This window comes from Choloepus didactylus, chromosome 12 (assembly GCF_015220235.1).
Source record: "Choloepus didactylus isolate mChoDid1 chromosome 12, mChoDid1.pri, whole genome shotgun sequence".
Lineage (NCBI taxonomy): Eukaryota > Metazoa > Chordata > Mammalia > Pilosa > Megalonychidae > Choloepus > Choloepus didactylus.
In genome coordinates, this window is record NC_051318.1 from 19,415,133 (window position 1) to 19,435,452 (window position 20,320).

Below are 20,320 nucleotides of genomic sequence, written 5' to 3' on the forward strand. Positions count from 1 at the left end.
GTGAGCCCACAAACTCGGACGCAAGGCCCTCAGGGACGGAGAGGACTGGGGCGAGGCAGGGTTGAGCTAGAGTGGAGGGTTGTGAGGAGAGAACCGGGACCCCGAGGGTGTGGCCTACAGCTGACGGGCAGTCCTTCGGACTACCCCATGGAGGGGGTTCTTGAGGGAAGACGAAGCCGTCCAATGGACATACGGGAGGAGGCCTGGCCCTTTCCTCGCGCTGGCCAATGGGGGCTCGAGGGCGTGGCCGAGGTTTAGCTGCCCGGCTGCGCTGCAGCCTCCTCAGTAGATCTAAACTGGGACCGGACCGAGAGCGGTCGTTTCTTTTACCGAGGGGGTGGACCGGAGGAGGGAAGGTTCGCTTCACCGAGCCGCAGCGAGGACCCGGTGAGGCTTATTCCTGCGTCAGTGCCCGCCGGCGGAGGGAATGGCCGGTCGCTGCGCGGCCCCGGGAGGCGGAGGTGGCGTGAAAGGTGGAGTGGGTGAGGGCAGCTTGAGCCTCCCACCGCCCCGGATTCGTGCCTGCGGGCGGCCGGAGGCACGGGTGTGCGGCTGTCGGGCTAGGTCCTGGCTCTGCGTCCTTCTGCGCGGCTCGCGGGTCGTCGAGCGCGAGGTCTGTCTGGGGATCAGGAGGGCGGCGGTCGGGCGGGGGTCGCTTAGGTATTTTCCTTTTTCCCTTGGGGGGGGGAGGGGCGCCCAGGCTCTGCTCCCGCGCTCAGTGCTACGTTCCCCAATCCCGAGGTCTCCAAATGTTTCGGGGCGCCAGCGGCAGCCTCTTTCCCACCCGGCTATCCGTGGCTTTCCGTGGCGCTGCGCCGCTTTCACTTGTAATGTCTTATTTACGCGAGTTCCTAATGGCGGACTTGGAGCTAGTTGCCGACTGGGGGAGGCGCAGTAACAAACCTTGGGGTCTCGGCTACCGTGTGGGGCAAACACGGCGATAATTGAACCGCCCCCTAGCCCCGAATAGGCGGGACTGACGCTAGGTGGGCAAGTTAGGAAGGGAATAGAAGTCCTTTCTTGGAGTCGAGGCTCGGTTTTGCTCTCCCCACTCCTTTCCCTGAGCGGACTTGGTGCCCTCCAGCCTCCAATTCTGTGTTTTGAAGAAACAGATAATGCTTTGTCGAGTCGTTGCGGTCCCAGTAGTGTTTTTATTTTTGTTTTAATTTGGTTTTTCCGTTGGGGTGAGGGAGAGCAGAAGAGCGCCCCAACTCCTTGACCAATGTCCTTTGCCTCCTCCTCTAATAGTCAGGAGTTGGTGTTTCATCCAGGTTAGTTGTAACTGAATCATTTTTTCTCTCTCCTCTCATTTTTAGGACCAGGAATCAGGTTCAGCCCGATTTGGTGAAACTTTGGCAGGAATTAAGAAGGAAAATATCCCAGTTGTGAGTCATTTTATCCCACTTTTCTGCTTGATACCTTGCCACAATAGTAGGATGTTCTGTAGGATTTGCCTTATTATTCTGAAGGGGAAGAGCTAATTGCTTGAGTGGCAGCCATCTCCAGAGCCAAGCTAGGGTAATACCTGAGAAGGTACTGCAGGTGGGGACTCGTATTTATACCACTGGTACTCTCTATAGTTCCAAGATAGGACTTGAAGTTAATTCCATTTCAAGTGCTTTTCATTTACTATTGTCTTCCTTTCCAACAGAACAAAATAAATTTTTTTTTTTTTGCTATTATTGCTTTTATTTTTTTTTAATCATCATTTTATTGAGATATATTCACATACCACACAGACATACAAAACAAATCGTACTTTCGATTGTTTACAGTACCATTACATAGTTGTACATTCATCACCTAAATCAATCCCTGATACCTTCATTAGCACACACACAAAAATAACAAGAATAATAATTAGAGTGAAAAAGAGCAATTGAAGTAAAAAAGAACACTGGGTACATTTGTCTGTTTGTTTCCTTCCCCTACTTTTCTACACATCCATCCGTAAACTAGACAAAGTGGAGTTTGGTCCTTATGGCTTTCCCAATCCCATTGTCACCCCTCATAAGCTACATTTTTATACAACTGTCTTCGAGATTCATGGGTTCTGGGTTGTAGTTTGATAGTTCCAGGTATCCACCACCAGCTACCCCAATTCTTTAGAACCTAAAAAGGGTTGTCTAAAGTGTGCGTAAGAGTGCCCACCAGAGTGATCTCTCGGCTCGTTTTGGAATCTCTCTGCCACTGAAGCTTATTTCATTTCCTTTCACATCCCCCTTTTGGTCAAGAAGATGTTCTCCGTCCCACGATGCCGGGTCTACATTCCTCCGCGGGAGTCATATTCCACGTTGCCAGGGAGATTCACTCCCCTGGGTGTCTGATCCCACGTAGGGGGGAAGGCAGTGATTTCACCTTTCTTTTTTTTTTTTTTTTTTTTTTTTTTTTTTTTTTTTTTTTTTTATTGGTCCGAGTCAGATTTTTTTTTTTTTTTAAATCATCATTTTATTGAGATATATTCACATACCACGCAGTCATACAAAACAAATTGTACTTTCGATTGTTTACAGTACCATTACATAGTTGTACATTCATCACCTAAATCAATCCCTGACACCTTCATTAGCACACACACAAAAATAACAAGAATAATAATTAGAGTGAAAAAGAGCAATTGAAGTAAAAAAGAACACTGGGTACCTTTGTCTGTCTGTTTCCCTCCCCTACTTTTCTACACATCCATCCATAAACTAGACAAAGTGGTGTTTGGTCCTTATGGCTTTCCCAATCCCATTGTCACCCCTCATAAGCTACATTTTTATACAACTGTCTTCGAGATTCATGGGTTCTGGGTTGTAGTTTGATAGTTTCAGGTATCCACCACCAGCTACCCCAATTCTTTAGAACCTAAAAAGGGTTGTCTAAAGTGTGCATAAGAGTGCCCACCAGAGTGACCTCTCGGCTCGTTTTGGAATCTCTCTGCCACTGAAGCTTATTTCATTTCCTTTCACATCCCCCTTTTGGTCAAGAAGATGTTCTCCATCCCACGATGCCGGGTCTACATTCCTCCCCGGGAGTCATATTCCACGTTGCCAGGGAGATTCACTTCCCTGGGTGTCTGATCCCACGTAGGGGGGAGGGCAGTGATTTCACCTTTCAAGTTGGCTTAGCCAGAGAGAGAGGGCCACATCTGAGCAACAAAGAGGCATTCAGGAGGAGACTCTTAGGCACAAATATAGGGAGGCCTAGCCTCTCCTTTGCAGCAACCGTCTTCCCAAGGGTAAAACTTATGGTAGAGGGCTCAACCCATCAAAACACCAGTCCCCTATGTCTGTGGTGATGTTAGCAACCATGGAGGTGGGGTAGGCGAATACCCCTGCATTCTCCACAGGCTCCTCAAGGGGGCACTACATCTTTTTTTTTTTTTCCTTGTTTTTCTTTTTTTTTTTTTTTTTTTAACTTTCCCTTCTTTTTTAAATCAACTGTATGAAAAAAAAAGTTAAAAAGAAAACAAACATACAATAAAAGAACATTTCAAAGAGACTATAACAAGGGAGTAAGAAAAAGACAACTAACCTAAGATAACTGCTTAACTTCCAACATGTTCCTACTTTACCCCAAGAAAGTTACATAATATAGCAACATATCTGTGAACTTGTTCCTACTATATCCATCAGAAATTAACAGACCATAGTCATTTCTGGGCATCCCCAGAACGTTAAATAGCTTATCTGTTCTTCTTGGATTATTGTTCCCCCTTCCTTAATTGCTCTCTACTGCTAGTTCCCCTACATTCTACATTATAAACCATTTGTTTTACATTTTTCAAAGTTCACATTAGTGGTAGCATATAATATTTCTCTTTTTGTGCCTGGCTTATTTCGCTCAGCATTATGTCTTCAAGGTTCATCCATGTTGTCATATGTTTCACGAGATCGTTCCTTCTTACTGCCGCGTAGTATTCCATCATGTGTATATACCACATTTTATTTATCCACTCATCTGTTGGAGGACATTTGGGTTGTTTCCATCTCTTGGCAATTGTGAATAATGCTGCTATGAACATTGGCGTGCAGATATCTGTTCGTGTCACCGCTTTCCAATCTTCCGGGTATATACCGAGAAGTGCAATCGCTGGATCGAATGGTAGCTCTATATCTAGTTTTCTAAGGAACTGCCAGACTGACTTCCAGAGTGGCTGAACCATTATACAGTCCCACCAACAATGAATAAGAGTTCCAATTTCTCCACATCCCCTCCAGCATTTGTAGTTTCCTGTTTGTTTAATGGCAGCCATTCTAACCGGTGTTAGATGGTATCTCATTGTGGTCTTAATTTGCATCTCTCTAATAGCTAGTGAAGCTGAACATTTTTTCATGTGTTTCTTGGCCATTTGTATTTCCTCTTCAGAGAACTGTCTTTTCATATCTTTTGCCCATTTTATAATTGGGCTGTCTGTACTATTGTCATTGAGTTGTAGGATTTCTTTATATATGCAAGATATCAGTCTTTTGTCAGATACATTGTTTCCAAAAATTTTTTCCCATTGAGTTGGCTGCCTCTTTACCTTTTTGAGAAATTCCTTTGAGGTGCAGAAACTTCTAAGCTTGAGGAGTTCCCATTTATCTATTTTCTCTTTTGTTGCTTGTGCTTTGGGTGTAAAGTCTAGGAAGTGGCCGCCTAATACAAGGTCTTGAAGATGTTTTCCTACATTATCTTCTAGGAGTTTTATGGTACTTTCTTTTATATTGAGATCTTTGGTCCATTTTGAGTTAATTTTTGTGTAGGGGGTGAGGTAGGGGTCCTCTTTCATTCTTTTGGATATGGATATCCAACTCTCCCAGCCACATTTGTTGAAAAGACCTTTATGGCTCAGTTCAGTGACTTTGGGGGCCTTATCAAAGATCAGTCGGCCATAGATCTGAGGGTCTATCTCTGAATTCTCAATTCGATTCCATTGATCTATATGTCTATCTTTGTGCCAGTACCATGCTGTTTTGGCAACTGTGGGTTTATAATAAGCTTCAAAGTCAGGGAGTGTAAGTCCTCCCACTTCGTTTTTCCTTTTTAGAGTGTCTTTAGCAATTCGAGGCATCTTCCCTTTCCAAATAAATTTGATAACTAGCTTTTCCAAGTCTGCAAAGTAGGTTGTTGGAATTTTGATTGGGATTGCATTGAATCTGTAGATGAGTTTGGGTAGAATTGACATCTTAATGACATTTAGTCTTCCTATCCATGAACATGGAATATTTTTCCATCTTTTAAGGTCCCCTTCTATTTCTTTTAGTAGAGTTATGTAGTTTTCTTTGTATAGGTCTTTTACATCTTTGGTTAAGTTTATTCCTAGGTACTTGATTTTTTTAGTTGCTATTGAAAATGGTATCTTTTTCTTGAGTGTCTCTTCAGTTTGTTCATTTCTAGCATATAGAAACATTACTGACTTATGTGCATTAATCTTGTATCCCGCTACTTTGCTAAATTTGTTTATTAGCTCTAGTAGGTGTATCGTTGATTTCTCAGGGTTTTCTAGATATAAGATCATATCATCTGCAAACAATGACAGTTTTACTTCTTCTTTTCCAGTTTGGATGCCTTTTATTTCTTTGTCTTGCCGGATTGCCCTGGCTAGGACTTCCAGCACAATGTTGAATAACAGTGGTGACAGCGGGCATCCTTGTCTTGTTCCTGATCTTAGAGGGAAGGCTTTCAGTCTCTCACCATTGAGTACTATGCTGGCTGTGGGTTTTTCATATATGCTCTTTATCATGTTGAAGAAGTTTCCTTCAATTCCTACCTTTTGAAGTGTTTTTATCAAAAACGGATGTTGGATTTTGTCAAATGCTTTTTCAGCATCAATTGAGATGATCAATTGATTTTTCCCTTTTGACTTGTTAATGTGTTGTAATACATTGATTGATTTTCTTATGTTGAACCATCCTTGCATGCCTGGAATGAACCCCACTTGGTCATGGTGTATGATTTTTTTAATGTGTCTTTGGATTCGATTTGCAAGTATTTTGTTGAGGATTTTTGCATCTATATTCATTAGGGAGATTGGCCGGTAGTTTTCCTTTTTTGTAGCATCTTTGCCTGGTTTTGGTATTAGATTGATGTTAGCTTCATAAAATGAGTTAGGTAGTGTTCCATTTTCTTCAATGTTTTGAAAGAGTTTGAGTAAGATTGGTGTCAGTTCTTTCTGGAAAGTTTGGTAGAATTCCCCTGTGAAGCCATCTGGCCCTGGGCATTTATTTGTGGGAAGATTTTTGATGACTGATTGGATCTCTTTGCTTGTGATGGGTTGGTTGAGGTCTTCTATTTCTTCTCTGGTCAGTCTAGGTTGTTCATATGTTTCCAGGAAATTGTCCATTTCCTCTACATTATCCAGTTTGTTGGCATACAGTTGTTCATAGTATCCTCTTACAATTTTTTTAATTTCTTCAGGATCTGCAGTTATGTCACCTTTTTCATTCATTATTTTGTTTATATGGGTCTTCTCTCTTTTTGATTTTCTCAGTCTAGCTAGGGCCTTGTCAATCTTGTTGATCTTCTCAAAGAACCAACTTTTGGTGATATTTATCCTCTCTATTGTTTTTTTGTTCTCGATGTCATTTATTTCTGCTTTAATCCTTGTTATTTCTTTTCTTGTACTTGGTTTAGGATTGGTTTGCTGTTCGTTTTCTAGCTTCTTCAGTTGATCCATTAGTTCTCTGATTTTGGCTCTTTCTTCCTTTTTAATATATGCGTTTAGTGCTATAAATTTCCCCCTTAGCACTGCTTTTGCTGCATCCCATAGGTTTTGGTATATTGTGTTCTCATTTTCATTCGTCTCTATATATTTAGCAATTTCTCTTGCTATTTCTTCTTTAACCCACTGATTGTTTAGGAGTGTGTTGTTTAACCTCCAGGTATTTGTGAATTTTCTAAGTCTCTGATGGTTATTGACTTCTAATTGTCTTCCATTGTGGTCAGAGAATGTGCTTTGAATACTGTCAGTCTTTTTAAATTTATTGAGGCTTGTTTTATGTCCCAGCATATGATGTATTCTGGAGAAAGTTCCATGAGCACTAGAAAAGTATGTGTATCCTGGTGATTTGGGATGTAATGTCCTGTATATGTCTGTTAAATCTAATTCATTTATCAGATTGTTTAGGTTTTCAATTTCCTTATTGGTCTTCTGTCTGGTTGATCTATCTATAGGAGAGAGTGATGTGTTGAAGTCTCCCACAATTATTGTGGAAACATCAATTGCTTCCTTTAGTTTTGCCAGTGTTTCTCTCATGTATTTTGTGGCACCTTGATTGGGTGCATAGAGATTTACGATTGTTATTTCTTCTTGCTGAATTGCCCCTTTTATTAGTATGTAGTGGCCTTCTTTGTCTCTCAAAACATCCCTGCATTTGAAGTCTATTTTATCTGAGATTAATATTGCTACACCTGATTTCTTTTGGCTGTAGCTTGCATGAAATATTTTTTTCCATCCTTTCACTTTCAGTTTCTTTGTGTCCCTGTGTCTAAGATGAGTCTCTTGTATGCAACATATTGATGGTTCATTTTTTTTGGATCCATTCTGTGAATCTATATCTTTTAATTGGGGAGTTTAATCCATTTACATTCAACGTTATAACCGTGAAGGCATTTCTTGAATCAGGCCATCTTATCCTTTGGTTTATGTTTGCCATATATTTTTCCCCTCTCTCTATTAATATCCTTTATTGTACCCATACCGAATCTCATTAGTACTGAACCTTTCTCCAAGTCTCTCTGTCCGGTCTTTGTTTCTCTGTCTGTAGGGCTCCCTTGAGTATCTCCAGTACGGCAGGTCTCTTGTTAGCAAATTCTCTCAGCATTTGTTTGTCTATGAAAAATTTAAGCTCTCCCTCAAATTTGAAGGAGAGCTTTGCTGGATAAAGTATTCTTGGCTGGAAATTTTTCTCACTCAGAATTTTAAATATATCGTGCCACTGCCTTCTCGCCTCCATGGTGGCTGCTGAGTAGTCACTACTTAGTCTTATGCTGTTTCCTTTGTATGTGGTGAATTGCTTTTCTCTTGCTGCTTTCAGAACTTGCTCCTTCTCTTCTGTGTTTGACAGTGTGATCAGTATATGTCTCGGAGTGGGTTTATTTGGATTTATTCTATTTGGAGTTCGCTGAGCATTTATGATTTGTGTATTTATGTTGTTTAGAAGATTTGGGAAGTTTTCCCCAACAATTTCTTTGAATACTCTTCCTAGACCTTTACCCTTTTCTTCCCCTTCTGGGACACCAATGAGTCTTATATTTGGACGTTTCATATTATCTATCATATCCCTGAGGTCCATTTCGATTTTTTCAATTTTTTTCCCCATTCTTTCTTTTATGCTTTCATTTTCCATTCTGTCATCTTCCAGGTCACTGATTCGTTGTTCAACTTCCTCTAGTCTTGTACTATGAGTGTCCAGAATCTTTTTAATTTGGTCAACAGTTTCTTTAATTTCCATAAGATCATCCATTTTTTTATTTAGTCTTGCAATGTCTTCTTTATGCTCTTCTAGAGTCTTCTTGATTTCCTTCATATCCCGTACTATGGTCTCATTGTTCATCTTTAGTTCTTTGAGTAGCTGCTCTAGGTGCTGTGTCTCTTCTGGTCTTTTGATTTGGATGCTTGGGCTTGGGTTATCCATATCGTCTGGTTTTTTCATATGCTTTATAATTTTCTGTTGTTTTTGGCCTCGTGGCATTTGCTGAACTTGATAGCGTTCTTTTAGGGTTTGTAGACCTATTGAAGTCCTTATCTCTGATTTATCAGATCTACAGCTTCGTGGAGTACTTTCTCTAACTAACCAGCAGGTGGCGTCCACGAGCCACCTGTTCTCCACAAGCCAGTTCTCCCCTGCTTAGCCTTTTTGGTGAGTGGGGGAGTGAGTCTTGTGGGGCTCAATTGGTGTACCAAGCTTGCGTGTGTAGTTGGTGTTGCCTGCCCTGTATGTGGGGCGTGTTTCTGGGCAGTCGGGGAGGGGTGGTGGCCCTAACAATCAAATCTCCCTGATGATCCTAGAGTTTTAAAGCTGCTGCAATAGTCTAATCCTTCAGTTCAGTCCTGCCACAGTTTGTCTCTGCCACTGACCCACAAGTCTTTGGTATTGGCGTATGGCTCCTGAGACTTGCAAGTGGGCCCCTCTTCCAGGCCGTGCACCCCGGGTACTCTGTTGAGGGATGACTGTGCTATGTCACAGGTGAGTGCCGTCCCCCCAGGGCAGTTCTGGGCTTCTGGGCTGTGTAGGGAGGCTCCCAGTCTGCTCAAATGATGGCTGAATGGGGCTTTGTTAATTCACACTGCTCCACCTTCCCAGCTCTGGGACAATCAGCTGAGGTTGCAGGGAAGGCTAATGTCCACGCCCAGTTTTGTGGTGTGTGCCTGTTATTTGAAGCACTTCCGTCACACTGGGTTGTCTGGGGCAGCTCTGGGCTATGGGGCTGGCGATGGGCAGGAGTGTTTCCTGTCCACCAGGATGGATGGCTTGTGAGCAGACACCCCCCTTTTCTTGGGAAGTTGTGGTGTTTAGTGAATTTTCTCAGCCACTGGATTATTGCCTTTTGTCTCAGAGCTCTCTTAGTTCTGCTCTTGACTTGACGTGCCCAAATTGCAATTCTTTGAAGCTTTCTGTATTGGGCTTCTTAGAGTAATTGTTTTAGAAAAAGAAAAAAGGATTAAAAAAAAAAAAAAGGGCCTTCCTCGGAGATGTAATGGGTTATTGAAATGCTAATAGACAAAGCAACCAGGGCCATTAAGGAAAGGTCCACAGGGCAGAGAGATCAGCTTTTCTTCGGATTTGCATATGCGCCTCAAGGCCTGAGCTCCGCCCTTCCCCTTTCTGTGTTCACCAGAACTCCAAAAATCCTCTGCTTTTATTGGAGTTTTTCGCGTTATTTTTTTTTTTTCTATGCCTGTCTCCTCTCTGCTGGGCTGGCAGCTCTCAGATTCTCTGGTGTCTGGTCTCAGTCTATCTATGGTTGGAGTATGAATCAGTAGAATGAGTTTCTGAGAAGGGCTACCACTGCAGTTCTCCCTTCTCCTTCCCGGAGCTGACAGCCCCTCCTCCCACGGGACTGAGCCTGGCAGGGAGGGGCGCGGGTCCCCTGGCCGCAAAAACTTAGAGATTTCGCTGATCTCAGCAGTTCGACATTTTCATGAGTGTTGTATGAAGTATGCCCAAAGTCAGATTGCTCTGTGGTGTCCAGTCCACGCAGTTCCTGGCTTTTTACCTACTTTCCTGGAGGAGTAACTAAAACTTACAGCTCACCAGTCTGCCATCTTGCCCCGCCTCTCCAAAATAATTTTTTAAAAAATTTTGTCATTGTATTAAAAGAGACTCCTGAATCTTCTGATGCTTAAGGTTGAGGAAGAGAGACTCTTTCTCATGTGTTTGCTTTATATTGGAGAAAGATTTATTCATGAACTTTGATAGTACTCCAGCTAGCATCACAGGAGATAAATAATCTGATTGTCACAGTCCTCATGGTTCTAAGATCGACTACTGGATTAAATTTTGTGACAGCCTGATCTCTCCATTATGAAGTTAATGTTTTTTCCCTTACCACCAGAAAATAGTCTTATGTGTTGTTAATATTTTGGTACTATACAGATGATCAGTTCTCTGTCAGCTTTTCAGTTAATGATTTTAACATCAATCCTTGCTTGAATCAATAATTTTATTGATTACATGATTTTTTAAATTAAAGGTTGGCTTCTGGATTTATTAGTTGGAATTCTGTAAAGTCTTAGGTCCTGCCTGTTTTGTCCTTTCGACCATGATGAAATAGATTTCAGTTGCTCATCAAGAAGAAACTTGTGTTGATTACTGTATCTCCAGTAATACTATTCCTCCCTGTCCTTTGCCCTGGTTCTCTGCCAGTCTTGTTGCACTTACTCTCTTACACTTCACAGCACACCTATTTAGCAAGTTAGAACTATGATGGTGTGTCAGGATGTAGAGCACTATGTCGGTCTTTTAGGAATGGATATTGTTTCAACTGGGAATTTTCTTGGGTGTTATGAAGTGGAGAGATTTCACATTCCATAGTGGTAGCTTGGTGAGATGATGGGAAATGGGTGTATTTCTATAGTTTTTGATGGCTCTCCATAGGAAGAGGGAACTAATGGGGACTAAGAAAATAGAGACTATAGCAAGTCACTCAGTTATCACCATTTTCTCAGCTATATGTTGCTAGGAAAAGACTTAGATTTGGTGTCAGCCAGATTGGAATTTAAATCTTTGTTCTCTTGTTTACTTTGGCAAATCAGTTATGCTCTGAGCCTTTATTATGCACATTTTATAAATGAGTAAATTATGTCTAGCTTCCCAAGATGATTAAGAGGATTGAAAAGAGTGTAAATATAGGTAAATGTCTGACTCATCAGTTATGGGACACATACACACTTATAGTTAATGTTAACTGTAATTTTTATCCTCTAAATTTTTGCTCTGTTTCCCAATTTCCTCAGCTATGTCTTTGAACACTTTACTGAGTTTTCCTCATTTCTGCTACTAAGCTTTTAATTTCTACATTCATCACTTATTCATCTAGAGTACTAACAATAGTTTTGTGGTTTTTCATTTTATGTTTTCTTTTTCCTGCATGATCTCTCTGTTGGGTTTTCTTTTTCTTTTTTTCAATCTCTTTTTCATGTTAGAGGCTTTCCTTGATATTTGGGTAATCCTTGATTGGTTTATTCATGATTAAGAACTGGGGACTAGAAAGCAGATTGGAAGTGTGGAAGTGGGGCTATCAATTTGAAGTTTGGCTGTATGGTGAGGTTTTGGCTGAATGATGGGGGAAATCCCATGGGTCAGTATGTTTGGGTCTTTTCATTTTGCTAGTTCCTAGTTCCACAGAGAAGAGTCTTCCGGAGAAAAGTCTGCTGCCTAGAAGATAAAGGTCTAGTTGCTGGCACTCTGGGAATGAAATGGGAGGTGGGAATTTTGCTTGCAAGGTATTGAAGCATTTTCAGTTGTGCTTGGTGATCCAAGGCTAACATCCTGTGTTTCATCCTCTCCAAAGAGTTAAAGTCTAGACTTGTGCCAGGGTGGGAAAAGCCTTATCACCATTAACGTGGAGGGAGCAAAGGGATCTAGGATCTCTCAACCTCCTTATTTTAGCCACCCATCCCTGGTTCCAGGGATACCTAATGCTGTAGGCTCCTGAGCTATTTGAGGAATCTGCAGTATAAATGAAGATGTTTCTCAGCTTTGTCACCACAGTTTTAGAGTTTGGATGGCTCAGATCTGCTGAGTTAGCTAATCCCTCATTCATCTGCTCTTCAGCTTCTAAAATTTTGATGCTTTTGTGCTCTTTCTTTCCTGTGGGTTTATGACTTCTTCCTTTTTTAAAACTTGACTGTGGTTTCAGTGAGGTTTTAGAAGGGAGTGAAGCTAGTTGTGTGTGATCAATCCACCATTTTAATTGCTACCAGGCTATTTCTAGACAGTAATTTTGCACCCAGGCATGGTAATAATTCTGTTCCTATTTGTGGTAGTTGTTGATTCTTTTTTTTTTTTGTCCTGTCTCGTTATAATTGCTGGTACCCCAGAAACATGATACATCATTATTTTGTTTCTGATTTTAAAAGGGAATGTTTGGAGAGAACCTAAGATGGCAGCTAGGTGAGACAGGGCAAAAAAACACCTCCATGAAAAATACTGGATAAAAACCAGAAAGTGACTCAGAACACCACTTCCAGCGATATACCAGCTGGACAAGGTCTGCTAAAACCACAGGGACCCTGCGCTTGGTAAAACCGGGAGTCTGCTTTCTGAAATGAGTGAGTAAGCCGGCTGAAAGTCCTGCGGCCACGCTGCGGTGTGGGGAAGCCGGGGGTTGGTGTTTGGAGATGGACTAGTTCTTTTAAAAAAAAAACAAAACCCAGGAGCAGCTGCAGTTACCACGGTGAGAACCACACAGTGAAGCACAGCAGGAGCGGGCTGTGCCAACCTCTTGGTGTCTGGCGTGGAAGATAGACCGCTGCTGATTCCTTCAGGGCCGGGGGACAGAGGGGAGAGCCAAAAGGAGAAAGAAACCATGCTGCTTGCAGCCGACTCCCCGGCATGCTGGAGACACTCCTGCCCGGGGCTGGACCCACAGCCCAGAGCTGCGCCAGGAAACCCAGTCTGACAGGGACTGTATCCCATGGCACTGTCCGCATGCCACAATATCGGCCGTGGACAGGACAGTGGCCTTGGGTGCACCCACAGCTAGTTGTCCCGGAGCTGGGAAGGCGGAGATGTGCGAAAAGAGGGGGGGTTGAGACGCCCCATTCAGCCATTTTTGCACCAGGCTGGGAGCACCCCTGCACGGCCTGGCGGCCCGGGGCTTCCCTTGAGGGACGGTGTGCACTTGTGACGTAGCACAGCCTTCCCTCAGCAGAGGTCCCTGGAATATCACCAACTGAGAAGGGGGGCCTGCTTGGAAAACCCAGGGACCCTAATCAGTGCCGGTGACTTGTGGGTCAGTGGCAGAGATATCTGTGGCAAGACTGAAATGAGGACTTGGACTCGTGGCAACAGCCTTGAATCTCCGGGAACACCTGGAGGTTTGAATATTAAGCTGCCCTGTCTCCCTAACCCCCAGACACATGCCCCAGCCCATTCAGGGAGGACAGCACCAACAACACACCCAAACTGAGTGCACGAATTGAACCCCACGAGAATCATTCCCTACCCACCACAAAAGACAAAGTTGAAGAGAACTGACTTGAGGGGAAATAAGTGACTCACAGACGCCATCTGCTGGTTAGTTAGAGAAAGTGAATGCCACAAAGTTGTAGGTCTGAAAAATTAGATTGGTATTTTTTTATAACTTGAAAGAACCCTATCAAGCAAGCAAATGCCAAGAGGCCAAAACAACAGAAAAAATCTTAAAGCATGTGATAAAACCAGACGATACGGAGAACCCAATCCTAAACACCCAAATCAAACGATCAGAAGAGACCCAGTACTTGGCACAGTTAATCAAAGAACTACAGTCAAAGAATGAGAGCATGGCACAGGATATAAAGGACATGAAGAAGAACATGGCACAGGATATAAAGGATATAAAGAAGACCCTAAAAGAGCATAAAGAAGAAATTGCAAGAGTAAAAAAATAGAAGATCTTATGGAAATAAGAGAAACTTGGCCAAATTAAAAAGACTCTGGATACTCATAATGCAAGATTAGAGGAAGTTGAACAACGACTCAGTGTCCTAGAGGACCACAGAACGGAAAATGAAAGAACAAAAGAAAGAATAGAGAAAAAAATCAAAACAATCAAAATGGATTTCAGGGATACGATAGATAAAATGAAACGTCCAAACTTAGACCCATTGGTGTCCCAGAAAGAGAAGAGGAGGGTAAAGGTCTAGAAAGCGTATTCAAAGAAATTGTTGGGGAAAACTTCCCAAACCTGTTACACAATATAAATACACAAAGCATAAATGCCTAGCAAACTCCAATAGAATAAATCCAAATAAACCCACTCCTAGTCATATTCTGGTTAGACTGTCAGATACTGAAGAGAAGGAGCAAGTTCTGAAAACAGCAAGAGAAAAGCAGTTCACCACATACAAAGGAAACAACATAAGACTAAATAGTGACTACTCAGCGGCCACCATGGAGGCGAGAAGGCAGTGGCATGACATATTTAAAATTCTGAGAGAGAAAAATTTCCAACCAAGAATACTTGATCCAGCAAAACTCTCCTTCAGTTTGAGGGAGAGCTTTAATTTTTCACAGACAAACAAATGCTGAGAGATTTTGTCAATAAAAGACCTGCCCTACTTCAGATACTAAAGGGAGCCCTACTGACAGAGAAACAAAGAAAAGAGAGAGAGAGAGAGAGATTTTAACAGGCATATATAGAACCTTACATCCCAAATCACCAGGACACACATTTTTCTCTAGTGATCACGGATCTTTCTCCAGAATAGACCATATGCTAGGACATAAAACAAGCCTCAACAAATTAAAAAAACAAACAAACAATTGAACATATTCAAAGCACATTCTCTGACCACAATGGAATACAAATAGAAGTCAATAATTTTTGATTTGTAACTCCACTGTTTACTTCCTACAGGATATAAAATACATAAACTCTAATGACAGATCAGTGGTTTTAGACTCAATGTAAAATATGTAATTTTTGACAAGAACTATATAAAGGCGGGGGAATGGAGGAGTATAGGAACATAGTTTACGTGTCCTATTGAAGGTAAGTTGGTATCAAAGAAAAGCAAGATTGTTATGGATTTAAGAGGTTAAATTTAAGCCCCACAGTAAACACAAAGAAAGTATCAGAGAATATGACCATAGAGATGTAAAGTAGAGTATGGGTTATGAGAAGTGGGGGAAGGGGCAATGGGGAGTTAAGAAATGAGTGTAGGGTTGCTGTTTGAGGTGAAGGGAAATTTCTAGTAATGGATGGTGGGAAAGAGCATTACAACATTCTAAATTTGATTAATCCCACTAATGGAATGCTAGGGAGGGGGTGGAATGGGAAGATATAGGCTGTATATATGTTTCCACAATTGAAAAAAAAAAAAAAAAAGACAGTCTAAATAGGTGACAATTGAATGCCAAGGATGATCCTGGATGGGATCTGAGGATGGAGGAGAGGAGGCTCAAAGGGACATAGTTGGGACATTAAAAAAAAAAAAAAGGAAGTATAGAATGTAAGCTTTGTATCAATGTTGAATCTCTTGAACTTCTTAGCTGCGCTTAATGGGATTTCATAAAAGAATGTTCTTGTTCATGGGAATTGTATATGTGAATTATAGTGTTTGTTCAAGGATGTGTGCAGCTTGCTCTCATATGTTCAGAAGACAGAGCAATAGATGATGGATGATAAGGAGGGAGGGAGGGAGGGAAAGAAAGAAATGGCAGTGTGACAGCATGTTAAAGTTGGTGGATTGGGGTATTGGGAGGGGGGTCAGGCTATGCTGTGTATGGGGTTTGTATTGTTTTTGCAACTGTTCTTGTGACTTTGAATTTATTTCAAAATAAAATTAAGAAAAAAAGAATGTTTGTAGTCAATTTCCCCATGCAACTGGCTTTGGGGTTGGGATTATGTTTATATAAATATTTTTGGATCAAGAAAGAGCTATCCATCTATTCACGTATTAAGAACTTTTTAAAAATTAGTGATTAACAACAGTTTTGTAGCATACATCGAGATTATTTTTTATAGAGCCTAGAAGATGTCACAGTTGAGCATATAGGTGCAAGAATAAAGGAACCTTTGAAACAGTACTTAAATGTTTTTAAATTCTTGTTGATTTCCTTTTTTTAAATTCATAAGCAATTAAGTTTTCCTTTTTGTCACAGGCTAAACTTGTCGTCATTTATCCCTCAACATTTCTATTTTAATTACTGCTTTTTAACTGATTCTTTACAGTAGAATATGATTGAATAGGAGTGACTACTAAATTATTCAACTAATTTTTTAATTGGAGATGATTTCAGGAAAAAACTAAGGATACTCAGTTATAACTTCAAAGAATTCAGCAAAAATTTTTATAGGTTTTTAAAAGCCTGTTTAAAAAACACTATAATATTTTATGAAAGTGGTCTACCAGAAGGGCAATGTAATAAGGCAAAATACCCTTATTTATGTTTGGGTTTTAGTCTTAGCTCTTATTGTTCTTCCTTATTAAATAGCCTGTTAATTTTGTAAGGTTGTTACCCATTTTCTAGAGATAGTTTGCCTTAAGACTCTTGTTTGGGTTTCAGCCTAACTTTTTGTTTAATGGTAGTATATTTTGTATTGACCTTTATGTGCAGATTTTCCATAGATTTTACACTGGTGTGTGATTTTTAATGATAATTTCATTGTATCAAAAAGAAAATCAATTTAATATTGAGAAATAGTTATAGTAATGATTTAAGATGAGTAAGATGCCACAAGAATACTAGGTAAATATTTAAATGTAATTAGATACTTGTTTGTACTCCTAGGGTATAGCAAAGTATTTACCTAAAACCTTTCCTATGGGAAAGGGATTTAACTTTTTTTTGTGTGTGTATTCTTTAATATGATCCAGGCACAGTATGGTAGAGACTTGCATTTCCTGTTATTTCAGTAAAAACCTCAGACTCACTGTCCCTATTTACAGTTTATAGTTTAGAAAATGAAACTCAATGAAATGAAGTAATTTGCTTAGTGCCATACAGCTAATTGTCTAAACGATCACTTTTCTCTCTGCTTTTGGGCACTGTTATGGAAAGGATCAAAACTTTTTCATGGTCTTGAATTTATGGAATTAAGGAAATGTTTGATTTATATACACAGTGTCTTACAGTAGTGGTTTAACTTACTTTGTAACCTGTGATTTGAAAACAGCAAATACTTACTGCTTTTTCGGGGGTAGATGACCACAGTGAGTTGAGGGTCAAGAATGCCCTTTCTATTCTGTATTTATCTTGGAGAAGACTAAAATGAGGTCTAGCTTCCACCAGAGGGTTCTGTAGAGTCAATTATAGCTCTTTTCCAGTAATTGTTCTTTTCTGTTTTAGGTTTATTCAAATATAGAAAGAACAGAGAGAACTTATATAAACAACCCTTGTATTTCATAGCTCTGTATGTTTAGGCTAGATTATTGCTTCTTACCTTTGAAAATGTGTTATATCATCATAAGGAGGATACTACTTAGCTTAAGGATGGGTGTTTTGCTTTTGGTGTTTCTTTTGTAAATGTTCTTTTAACTGGTCTCTTAGGTTTATTATGCCTTTATCTTTGAAACATTTTTATTTGAATGTTGACTTTGTTATTTTAATGTTTTGACTCAATAAAATATAGTTTGTTTATTTGTGTTTTACACATTAATTGCAAGTATTTTATGGCTATGGAATAGGTTCTAGAGTCACGATTTCTTGGATTTGAATCCTGAGTCAACCGTTTTCAGCAATGGAGACTTGAGAGGTTACTTACCTTTTGAGTCTTAGTTTCGTAATTGATAAAGTGGGAAAAATAATATTCCTACCTCACTTAAGTATTAACCTAGTTAATATATTTAACAGCATAACACATACTAAGAATAAACATTACCTATTATTGCATTATTCAGGAAAATTTTATCTATTAAAATTAGTCAAGAAAATTTAGAATAAAAATATTACTTATAAAAGGGGAAATTTTAGATTGTGTATATTACTAGAATAAAAGTTAAACCAAAAACACCATAGGACTATACAACACAAACATTACAAACCCTAATGTAAACAATGGACTATAGTTAATAGTATAATTATAATACTCTTTCATCAGTTATAACAAATGTGCCACACTAATGCAAGGTGTTATTAATAGAGGGGGCATATGGGAACTCTGTCTTTTCTGCATGATTTTTCTCTAAACCTACAATTTCTAATTAAAAATTATCTTTTATTTTGGATATTTCAGTGAGATGTTTAAAATGGAAAGACAACTACCTTATCAAGTGAGTTTTCTTAATCATTCAGAATCTATGCAGTTTCCATCCCCTTCATTCTCTTCAGTTTCAGCTTTACTGAGAATTGAGGCCAGCGTGTATAAACTACCTTATCCATCATTTCTTTATACTTACCTACATTCCAATCATCCTTACTTTTTCTCCTCTCCCCTTTGCAGTAGAGGTGGTTCGTAAACATGATAATTTCACTCACCCATGCATATTTTCTCATCTCAAGAGCTTTGCTTCATCAGTTTTTCATTTCTCTGAATTCTTCAGCTATTGTCTCTATGATGGATCCTTTCCTTTTTCATAGCCTAGTGCATAGTAGGTATACAAAAATATTTGTTGAATATAAAATGGTTAAAAATGTGGGGCCTAGAGTTAGAGCCCTGATTTTATGTCCTACCTGGGCTAACCTGGAACAATTCGGTTAGCTTCTTTAAACCTCAATCTCCTGTTCTTATAATGGTTTAACTTATACTGACATCATGAGGTTGTTCTGAGGACTTTATGTAAAGACCTGTAGCTTAATGTTTGACGTAAGAGGACTGAATCTTCACAGGGTTATGTTGGAATCAGAGTTTGAAAAATGACACAAGACATTAGGGAAATAGTGATTGGTCCACATCATATTCACTTTAATAGATAAAAGTTTATGGAGTATAGTGGTTATATTTGGACTCTGGGTTATTGGTACTTGGTAGGATTATTTTGTTGTGATTTTGTAATTCAAAGAAAGCTTAAATATATTTTCACTGTCAAAGATGAGTAGGTTAAATTGTATTATACAAAATGGAGTAGATTTTTTAAAGGATTACAAAAAATTGGATAATTAAGTTCCATCACACTCGGAAAAAATAAATGTTTAATGGTTAATGGGAGAGAAAAACAGAGTGAATGTCAATTTTTCCCCAAAAAGTTAGATAAGAAATCATATAAAGAAAAGAATATAAGAATTACGTTCGTGTTATTTAATTGCAGTAAAATAAAATGCTCATAATAAACTTTTTTCTTTTCTTTTCTCTGTCTCTGACAGGTTCTTTGACATGGATAAATGTTCAGTGGGAGGATTAGAATTGACTGAACAGACTCCTGTTTTATTAGGGAGTACAACTATAGCAGCTAGTCTCATGGATGTAGGAAACTCGTTTGGTAATCCAGCTAGTCTTTTAGTTAATAGATCTAGAAACTCCTCGGTGGAAGATGATGACGACGATGATGATGATGTTGTGTTTGTTGAATCTATACAACCTCCTTCAATTTCTGCACCAGCAATACCTGATCAAAGAAATGTAAAATTTACACCATCAAAAAATGCAAAGCTGCAAGGAAAATATTCTGTAATTCTTCCTTCCTCAAGAGATTTCACTTCTCAAAAGGGAAATAAAAGTGAGACAATTGTCATTGATGATGAAGAGGACATAGAAACTAATCAAAGGGAGGAGAAAAATTCTTCCAGTTTTACTGAATTGATAATTCCTGAAACTAAAATCAGAACCAAAGATTTGGATTTCTCCATTTCCAGTCTTTCAAGAAGAAAGGTAAATGCAGGAATGGGTAATAGTGTTATCACTGCAGAATTGACTCTGAAATTCATATTACTAATGTTACAACCTTAGAAACAGGTATAAGCTCTAAATGCTGGGCAAGATACGAACTTAATGATTACACATATAACATCACTATAGAATTCCAACTTGGGAGATGTCGCTAAAGGACTTCAGTCAAGTAAATTTTGGTGTTAATATACAAACATACACCCCGTCTTTAACTTCACAGACCAAGACTGGACTAGGACCTTTTAATCCTGATAGAATAAATGTGGCAGGAGACGTATTTCAGAATGGAGGATTTGCAACTCAACATAATCCTGGTAAGCAGTAAGTGATATTAAATATTTTCATCATCCCCTTAAGTAAATAAATTTTTGGCTGT

General features: G+C 39.7%; 1 protein-coding gene across 2 annotated transcripts in view; it reads left to right on the plus strand.

The window, feature by feature from the left end:
* The first annotated feature begins 253 nt into the window (after positions 1-253).
* Positions 254-20,320, plus strand: part of ZMYM5 (zinc finger MYM-type containing 5) — a 55,780-nt gene continuing 35,713 nt past the window's right edge. The window contains exons 1-4 of one of the 2 annotated variants that reach the window (XM_037800370.1): positions 254-387; positions 1,317-1,385; positions 19,422-19,926; positions 20,165-20,258. In XM_037800370.1, the coding sequence (XP_037656298.1) occupies positions 19,432-19,926; positions 20,165-20,258 (589 nt within the window). In that variant the 5' untranslated portion in view covers positions 254-387; positions 1,317-1,385; positions 19,422-19,431. Of the gene's footprint in view, positions 388-1,316; positions 1,386-19,421; positions 19,927-20,164; positions 20,266-20,320 lie in introns of both variants that reach the window. The other variant, XM_037800371.1, reaches the window with a different exon arrangement.